This window comes from Phodopus roborovskii, unplaced genomic scaffold, assembly GCF_943737965.1.
Source record: "Phodopus roborovskii unplaced genomic scaffold, PHOROB, whole genome shotgun sequence".
Lineage (NCBI taxonomy): Eukaryota > Metazoa > Chordata > Mammalia > Rodentia > Cricetidae > Phodopus > Phodopus roborovskii.
Genome location: NW_026125857.1, coordinates 157,646 through 167,500, shown reverse-complemented (window position 1 = coordinate 167,500; position 9,855 = coordinate 157,646). Strand labels below are relative to the sequence as shown.

Sequence of the window (9,855 nt, the reverse complement as noted above, 5' to 3'; positions counted from 1 at the left end):
TTCAGTAGTCTGAGAAAGGCTTTGTGTCTGCTTTACTTTTGAACAACAATTCTGCAGGCTGCACAATTCAGGATTGGTGGGGTTCTTTTCAATGAATTCCAACATCCCAGACATCTGACTTTGCCTTTGATGCTCTTTGTCTCTTCAAATTCATGTTGTTGCCTGTCTTTGCTTTGGGCAGTGCTGGGGCTGGAACCCAGGGCCTTGAGCATGCTAGGCAAGCACTCTACCACTTTTACACCTTTTTCCTTTCAGTGTGGTTGTGCCATTTTGTGTTGGAAGCCTGACGGGATGTGCTGGGTAAAAGAGAATGGAAAACAAGTGTTCAGTAACGTGGTGGTGAGATAGGGAGAGAGGGACACATTCTGTTTTCCCGTGGTCATGTTTTAGGCTTTTGAGCCTGAGACCCTGGGCTGTGCCTTTCACTACTGCTTCTTAGTGTCCATTCTTAGATGATACAAGATGGCTAGAGGGGGCTGGGATTAGTCATTTCCCTTCTACATGAGCTGGCTGGAGTTTAGATGTCAGTTAGATTATTTTTTTTAACCCATTGAGTCCAATTTACACAGTAAGTACATCTGTTTTAAAATTGAAGTGCCTTGCTTTTCTCAATATAGACATTTGCATCTATAATTAGTTTCTTGCAGCATCACTTTAATTGAACACAATATGTTTTCACTTATTTTTAATGGGAAGGTCTCATGTATCCCAGGTGGGCCTTGGACTTCATGTGTAGATCAAGATGACCTGAAACTCCTGGTCCTCCTGCCTCCACTTCCCGAGAATTCCGGTATTATAAGTGTGGACCACAACACCCAGTTTGTGTGATGCTAGTGATGGAATCCAGGGCCTTGTGCATGTTAGGCAAGCAGTCTTTCAACTGAACTCCAGACCCAGTTTTTGTATGCAGAATTTGCTTTTTCTTCATCTCCACGGTTTCTAGTGGCCTTTATTGTAACTGGATCTTTTGTAGACAGTAGCATTTCTGTTCCATCACTGGACTAATTTCAGAGAGTACCAGTACTTTCAGACCTCTGAATTTACATTTGTAAAGAATAGTTTCTGAGCAATAGGGGAACTGAAAGTAGACACGAGTGGCTGTCCACAGGGCCTATCATTTGACCTTTCACTGGTCTCTTTTTTTTTTTTTGGCACAGTCTTGCCCAGGCTGGCCTTAAACACATGGTATATACAAGCTTCCCTCAAGCCATCTTTCTGCACCAGCTTCCTGAGTGTTCGGATAATAGGCATGTGCCTTTCTGCTTAGCAAACACATCGCTTTGGAAACTATCTTGTGGCCTTGTAAGTCACTGATTCCCAACTAAGGTGACATTGTCCTGAGCACATTTTAAATCATAACTGCAGTGTGGGATGGAGCACAACTGGCATCTAATAGTTAGAGGACAGTGATGCTGCTTAACTTCCCACAAGACACAGGGCATTCCTCTCCCAACAGAGACTTTCTTAAATTGGTTAAGGTGTTTGTCACTTGCCCAGTACCTACCTGTGCAACCTCTCACTGCTGCCTCACAATGGTTCCTGAAATGTCACAATCTGAGATGAGGTAGGCTATGCCTTAAAACTGAAACAGCCTGTAAGCCAATAGCACAGTTGGGACTACCATCCCCGGGTTCAGTTGTTCACCAGAGAGCCCTACTTATTTCAGCCACTCCACTTTTCAAAAGCAAGTCATCATGCTTTGTCTTGTGAGTACTGTCTTTCTTTTGTATTTGCAGGGATTGGCCTCCTTGGACACAGCTGTTCAAGTTTTGTGTGTGTGTGTGTGTGTGTGTGTGTGTGTGTGTGTGTGTGTGTGTCTAGTGTCTGCACATGACCGTTTGTCATTCTCTCCTACACTTGAGGTAGTCTCTACACTACCTGCCTGTGTATGTGTGCCATGTGAATAACTTACACTGTTAAGTATTACTTGTGACTCTGGAAACTGGCCCCACACATGCCAAGGCAAGTGCTCTATCTCTGAGTGATACCTTCAGCTTTTGTTTTCCCTTTTTTTTTTTTTTAAATCTGAGGCTTGATCTGATTAACGTGCTCTGGCTGGCCTCGAACTTGCAGTACTCTTGCATCAGGCCCAAGGGTAGCTGGGATTAGAGTCTTGTGTTATACTATATAAGTTAAGAAATGATGATAAGGGAAAAGGGAAAACATTTTAAAACTGTTTTCAGCCTGAAATTGGCTGAATCCTGTGGAAACGGAAACCCTCTAGAATCTAGCAAATGTGGGAGCCACAGACATACAGTGTCAGCTGTGTGTTTCTGCCATTTTGCTGGACTAATGTGCTTCTTCTCCTAGCCATGTGTTTCTCTCTGTCTTGAGGGTTCCTATTTAATGTCTCCATCTTCAGATATGGTGGAAGCTCTCTGTTTGTAAACAGCATAGCTGTTGACAAAGGACAGATTTTTCAATGAATTAGAAGATGTGAAAAATATCAAAATATTAACTTGGCAATATATAACTGCTTGAAAGGAAGGTTTTATCTGCTTCCAGAACAGGCTGGGAAATGGAGGCTGGCCTTAGTACTTGTGGGGAAAGAGAACTTGACTTCTCATAAGCTGTTTATTGTGCCTATAGACTCTAGTACTAACTAGTTGTGGTGGCTTACACAGATAATGTAATTTTAACACTGTGGAAGCATGTGGATTATGGTGAGTTTGAGGACGCTTTGGGCTGCTTTGTGACTTCCAAGCCATTCTGGACTAGAGTGAGACTTCATCTCAAACCAAGCAGAAAAAAGACTTTTGTGTTATTAATAACAGATAATTATTTAATTGTTCTCCTCATTAAATTTTTCACAGTGCTGTCTCTTTTCTATTTGAATTCTTCATATGAGCATCCTTTGTACTGAAAGGCCAGTTTTAACACTGCTTAAGAATGTACTATACACTATGATTTTGTTCCATAAATGTCTTATCAGAAACAATATGCAAACCAAATTCTTGGTGTTTTGTGTCATAATTATCCTTGAATTCTAGTCTTGAATCTCTATGTTTTATAACTTTATCATTCATAAAATGGGAGTAGTAAGCCATTCATAGCTAACGTAGCCTTTCCCTTGATAAAATTATGTAAAGCAGAAAAATTGTGACCAGTACCATGCAAGTATTAGGATCCTCCATTTGTGGGTGACTCATAATAGTTGCGTTCATTTTAGTTACATCATATACCTAGTTGTCAGACAATTATTAAAATATTTTTCTAGTGTTAACTAAAGTACAGTTGTACTTTTGTATTGTGACATCTAGCACCAGCCTAAGTATAATGGGATGCTTTTTTCTAGGAGTTTGATGAGAAGATCTAAAGTTCTGACCATGGACTTACCTTAATTCTTGTTTCTCTACAGGTGTTGCAGAACATCTTGGATACTGAAAAAGAATATGCCAAAGAACTGCAGTCTCTTCTTGTTACTTACCTAAGACCCTTGCAGTCTAATAACAAGTAAGACTCTTTAAACCCTTAGTAAAACACAGCAAGATAATGTCAGCACTTGGAGGCATTACTCCTATGTCACTGAATAATTGATTTTGCTCTTTAAAAGAATTTCCACAAATCACAGGTTGCCACATGGTCAGGGCAATGGTGGTTATGCAAGATGTTGCTTTTGGAGAGCTTGGCTTGTTTTCTGTGGAAGGAATGAGCTGATCTGAGATTCTGCCCATGACAATTTTTGTATTGGGGTTTTTTTTTTTTGCTTCTTTTCTACTTAATATTCTTGACACTAAGCAAGTATTCATGCTTATAGGATGGAGGTGTGATTTTTTCAGTACACCTCTGCAATGTATAATATCAGATCAGGGTAATTAGCCTATCCAGCAGTTATTTTGAAATATACAATTACTTTTGGCATCCCTAGAAACCTACTGTCCTTTCTCCATCCCACCCTCCTTATACTCTCACACTTCTTGCTAACTACTCGTCTACTCTCCGTTTCTCTGAAATTTACAAGAACATACTTCATATATTAAGCATCTTCCCCCTCCCTTGCCATCTTATTTCCTGCCCTACCCCTCGTATTACTCTTCTTTGTTCCCATGCACAGTTTTACTTCTACTGTTTTTACACACACACACAATTTTATGTTTCCATATAATAAATGAGAATGAGAAGCAACACCTGATATTTGCCTTTCTGAGACTGGCTTCATTTGTTTAATATAATTTTTTTTACATCCATTTTCCTGCAAGTAACATGACTTCATTCTTCTTTATAGCTAAACAAATTTTCTTGTACATAGACAACACATTTCCCTCATGCAGTCCTTTAGTGCTGGACACCTGGGTTGGTCCTGTTGCTTAGCTGTCACTAGTGCGGTAACATACCCCAAAGTGCATGCAGGTGCATGGGATCTTCTTTCTAGCTTTCACATTTCCAGTGCATTTTACTTTATTTTGTTTTGGTGTTTCAAGACAGCGTTTCTCCATATTGTTTTGGAGCCTGCCCTGGAAATATCTCTGGAGACCAGGTTGACCTCGGACTCACAGAAATCTGCCTACTTCTGTCTTCCGAGTGCTGGGAGTAAAGGCATGTGCCACCAATGCCCAGCTCTCCAGTGTAATGGGTCCAGCTGTACCATACAGAAAATGGACTCCTTGGTACTTTTATTCATAAATCAAACGCTGGAAATTCTCATGCCTGCTCTGACTTTCTATTACCAGAGCAGACCTCTTTCCTATGCTCCCAAAGTGGAGAGGGGATGGTAATTTACAAGGGGTTAGAAGAGTACAATTCAAGCCCGTGTTTCATTGTGATGCATGGCGATGATAATGAGATGTCATTTTAAAAGCAAAATGTACAAAACTTATTTTCTAAAGTGTGAGCTGAAGACTGAAAGAAAAATGTTTGTTAACACTAATAATGAAAGAGACCATCAATCTAAGAGGTATTTGGGGGGCAGCTAGAGGGAGGAAAGAAAAGGGAGAAATTACATAATTATATTTTAATTAAAACATTTAAAAATACTGATCATTTATTGTTTGTGTTCATGGGGCTAACACATTTAACAAATAATGGTCATCCTTCTTTGTTACTTTGATTAAATTTCACTAGCAATCATAATCTTTAAGTAAAATAGAAACTTTGACTCACACAGTAGAAGACAAAATCCCCTTATCTCAGGAAAAAGTGAATTTGTGTCTAAACTACCAACTCCAGGCTTAAGTGAGTTTAAGGTAGTTAACTATTTTTCTCCCTTTTTCCCCTCCCCAAATTATGTTGTTCAAGCCAAATGTCATGCTGACTTTTTGATAGAACTATCCTCATGGTACCGTGGGAAGCATGCTTCATATGGAAGCGATTTATATTCCTGTGTTTGGTTTTTATTATGTGAAATGTGAAGTGTTATGTGAATCATAGTTTATAGAGTTATGTAGGAATACAGCACACCATCTTTTCTAGTTTTCTGGGAGAACTGACTGTCTGCAATGAGTAGATAAGAAACTAAAGTCTGGACAGGCTCACTGCTTTGCCTGTCACACAGCTGAAAGTGACCATGTCTATCTGAAATGTACCTTCTGTTTTCTGGTACCTGCTAGAAGAGGGGTACCAGAACTAACCATCGGAATGGGGGCATGGTAAGGCTTCCAATAAGGAAGAAGCAGACTTACAACCCTGAAACTAACCTGGAGAGGAGGTGTGAGACGGGTCAGACCAGCCCTTCCCTTCATTTTGATGCTCATGCTAGAGTGACAGTGTTTCCAAGCGTTCACCCCACAATGAATTGAGCAAGCCAAACTATTTACTGTCTGACGGCTAAGAGGCTAGATACATTCTTGGGCAGGTTGCAGAAAGTTCAGGGGCCCTGCTTGCTGTGGCTCTGACAGAGAAGTAACCAGAGAAACTGGCTGGCTGCCAGAGTCTCCTGACAACAGGAGGTGGGGGTTTCCAGTTTCCAGTTCAAGAGGGCATAACAGCAGAGGAGCTGGATGCTTTTGATGTCCTGAGGGTTACTGGGAATGTTTACTGGGATCTTCTCTTCTTGATTAGTTAGCAAAGCTCCTTTGCCAATATTCCCCTAGGAATTAGCTATGACACACACACACACACACACACACATATATGCTTTTAAATTTTTTGAGACAGCGTCTCTCATGTAGCTTAGTGCTAGCTTCAGGCTTGAACACCCGGCCCTCTTAAATCTACCTCGCTTGGACACCTGACCCTGTAAAATCTACCTCCCAAGGGCTGGAATGACACATTTGCCTTACCACATCTGTATTTTTTTTATTTAATTCTTTATATTTGTGAGGGCTTCTTCCATGAGGACTGTATTTACACCATTTCTGCTCCTTCCTCTCCCCCTTCCAATGCCTCTCTGTCTCCCTGAACCCATTTAGTGTTGCTTATATGTATGTGGGTTTAGAACTGATAATTTCTTCTTTTAAAGGATTGACTTTTTTTATTTTTAATTTGTTCTTTTAAAGGATTGACTTTTTTTATTTTTAATTATGTATATGTCTGCGTGAGTGTATGCCATGTGTATGTAGGAGGCCAGAAAAGGGCATCAGATCCCTGGAGCTAGAATTAGAAGGCAGTTGTGAACAGCTCCAATGTGGGTGCTGGGAACTGAACTTGGGTCCCCTGACAGAGCGGCAAGCGCTCTTAACTTCTGAGCCCTGTCTGCAGCCCCAAGATAGTGTATTTTGAAGAAGAAAGTATGGCACATCCACTTCTCCAGTGCATCTTCAGACAAGTGCTTCCGAGTGTGCTTTCTAGGGTTAGAAGGCTTAGTGTAAGCCGTTCTTTGCTATCTATTGCTCTTTGAGGTCTGGTGGATTTGCTTACTACCTTCTCTGTGCCTGTGTCTTTGAGCCTGTAAAATGGCACTTAGCCTGTAAGTGGCCATGTGCTTAGCTCACAGAGCAGCTGAAGCTCTTGTTTGGAAAGTGTTTGCTTGACGTTCGTGCCCTGTGAGGGTTGGCTCCTGTTCTTAGTATCACTTACTGTTTGGTAAGGGAAAAATGAACGGGAATATTCCTCACGTAGATGCCCTGCATACAACCATTCTGTTTGACTCCATTCCATCCCACAAATGACAATAACAAAATTCAGCTTTATTTGCTCCTCTCTGTTCTCTTTCATGAAGAATGTTTTAGTTGTTATTTTCATTGTAGAGGAAGCTAATTTTGCTACCTTTTCCTCTCTGTGTTTGTTGGACATAAATATTTTAATCACGTTCCCATTTTCCCTAGAAGAGATATGCCATAGATTTGTAACTTACTCCCAATCATATTGTACTTTTATTTATTTTTATACTTTAATATTAAGAAATATAGTTTTCCTCATAGCTTTAACAACCAACTTTCTTTGCTATCATTATTCTTACCTTAGAAAAGATAAACCAAGGAGGAAGCTAAATGGGGGTACCAGAGGCCATAGTGTTGTCATTAGTTAAAAAAGCAGAAGTTCCAATACAAGCACTTTGACTTTCATACTTGCCAGCTATCATCAAGCTATTGGCCAACTGACCTCCAACTAGATACCGGACACATCTTTCCATTCTGTTAACTCGAACATTATGTTCTCATTTTTTTTTTTTTAAATTCAGCCTTACTACTGTGGAGTTTACATGTTTATTGGGAAACTTTGAAGAAGTATGCACATTTCAACAGACCCTCTGCCAAGCCCTGGAAGAATGTTCAAAGTAAGTGACACAGTGACTTTGCTCTTTCTTCTACACTTAAAAATTAATTTGAGACAGTGTATCACATAGAGCAGACTGGTTTTGTACTACCTATATAGTAGAGGCTGACTTTGAACTTCTGATACTCCCACCTTCACCTCCCACGTATTGGAGTTACAACCTTAAGTCAGGCACAAGGACACTTTATGTTTATGTATCTGCTGCAATTTCAAGCCATTGTCCCAGAGCAAAGCAAAAACATAGAGATGAACCACCCTACATAGACAGTGGTTATATTTAGTGCCAAATCACCCTAACCTCCCCCCCAGTAAACAGTTTCTTGCTTTAATTTTAAATCTCATTTATTTAATTTGTATGAATGTTTGCCTTCATGTATGTATATACACCAGGTCAGAAGACAGCGTTGGCTCCCTTGGAGCTAGAGTTATATATAGATAGTTATGAGCCACCATGTGTGCTTGCAACTGAACTCTGGTCCTCTAGAAGAGCTGTAAGTATGTTCAACTGCCGAGCCATCTCTGCAGCACTAATGTTAACAAACAGATCTGATGTTGATACAATATTTTTATTTTATGTGCTTAAGGTTACTTGGAAAAGTCATTTAAATCATTTCGTACTCCACCCCTGTTTCTGGCTTCTTGGATTGAGGCCTTATGTACTCTAGGCAGACTCTCTACTACTGAACTACATCCCTGGTCCTCACTTTGCCCAAGCCCAACCCAAATCTCTTCAGTCCCAGATGGCTTCAAGCTCTCTATGTAGTCAAGCTGAGTCTTGAAGATCAGATCTTCATACCTATGCCTCTGGCATTACAGTACTTACCACCATGTCTAATGTGTTTCTTTCTGGTACTCCTGGTATTGTGTACGTTATAGTCTGACTTGAAATACATACAAAATTGAAGAAGGAAAAGTGTATGTCCTGTGTGAAATCACAACATGATTTTTAAAAAGATGTATTTATTTACATTTTATGTATATGGGTGTTTCCCTGAAATATGTATGTGTGTGCCGGAGCCTAGCTCTGAGCTCGGAGCCGAGAGAGGGAGCGGGATCCCCTGAGACTGGAGCTACAGAGAGTTGTGGGACCTCAATGTGGGAGGATGCTAAGAACTGAACTCAGGTCCTCTAGAATAGAAGCCAGTGATCTTCACCACTGAACAATCTCTCCAACCCCCTCAGCATGGTTGTGATGGCTACTTGATTGCTGCATTAGTAAACATTATATTGCCAAGTTCCCTGGCATGATCTTCTGACAGGGTACTTCTGGTGTAAAATTAATTTTCCAGTGTATCTTGGAAAAAACTGGTGACTTTCTGAGCTCCATGGGATGAAACTTTATGCAAGATGTGCTATGCTGTTAAATTCAATCACTTTTGTCTGGCATGATTATGGTGTGAATTTGAATATCATTGGTTTGTCAAGAGAAATTTGAATATAATCATCCTAGAAACAAACAGCCCTACTTAATTCCCACATAAAAATCTTATCCTCTACACCAGAATTTTCTTGGTGGCTAGAATTTATTTTTAAATTTGATTTATTTAATGTGCTTTACCTGCATATGTCTGTGCACCACATGCATGAGTTATAGATGGCTATAAGCCATCATATGGGTGCTGGGAATTCAACCTTGGGCCACTAGGAGGGCAGTCAATGCTTTCACCCATCAGGGCATCTCTCCAGCCAGGTGGCTAGAGTTTTAGTCAGTGATCAAGACTGCATTCCAGGGATAAAGTGCCTCCATTGTTCCTAAAACTAGATAAATAAATAACCCCATAGGAATACATCAAAAGATGTACCTGCTCCTGTGTTCAATTGCAAGTATCCTTACCTTCTGGTTCTGAGTTTACAATCTGTGCTTCACATGTTTCACAGGTTTCCAGAAAATCAGCACAAGGTGGGAGGCTGTCTACTGAACCTCATGCCTCATTTTAAATCGATGTACCTGGCTTACTGTGCGAATCATCCTTCAGCTGTCAACGTGCTCACCCAGCACAGGTAATGTCCTGCCTTTTCCCCAGCTCAGCTGTTCTGCAGAGATCCTTGTGTAGGAGGACTTCTTCTGGAGATCCAAGGTCTCCAATACAACTCTTTATTATCTGTGTTCTACAGGCTAAGACTGAAGTCGTTGTGCTGTGGCTTGGTCATACACCAATGCAACAAATAGTTTATTGAGTACACACTGTAAGCAAGCTTGTA

The 9,855-nt window shown here is 40.5% G+C and overlaps 1 protein-coding gene across 6 annotated transcripts in view; it reads left to right on the top strand.

The window, feature by feature from the left end:
* Positions 1 to 9,855, top strand: part of Arhgef6 (Rac/Cdc42 guanine nucleotide exchange factor 6) — a 111,985-nt gene that overhangs the window by 56,011 nt on the left and 46,119 nt on the right. For all 6 annotated transcript variants that reach the window (XM_051178837.1, XM_051178836.1, XM_051178838.1 and 3 more), the window contains 3 exons: positions 3,359 to 3,453; positions 7,559 to 7,654; positions 9,532 to 9,654. In XM_051178837.1, the coding sequence (XP_051034794.1) occupies positions 3,359 to 3,453; positions 7,559 to 7,654; positions 9,532 to 9,654 (314 nt within the window). The remainder of the gene's footprint in view (positions 1 to 3,358; positions 3,454 to 7,558; positions 7,655 to 9,531; positions 9,655 to 9,855) is intronic.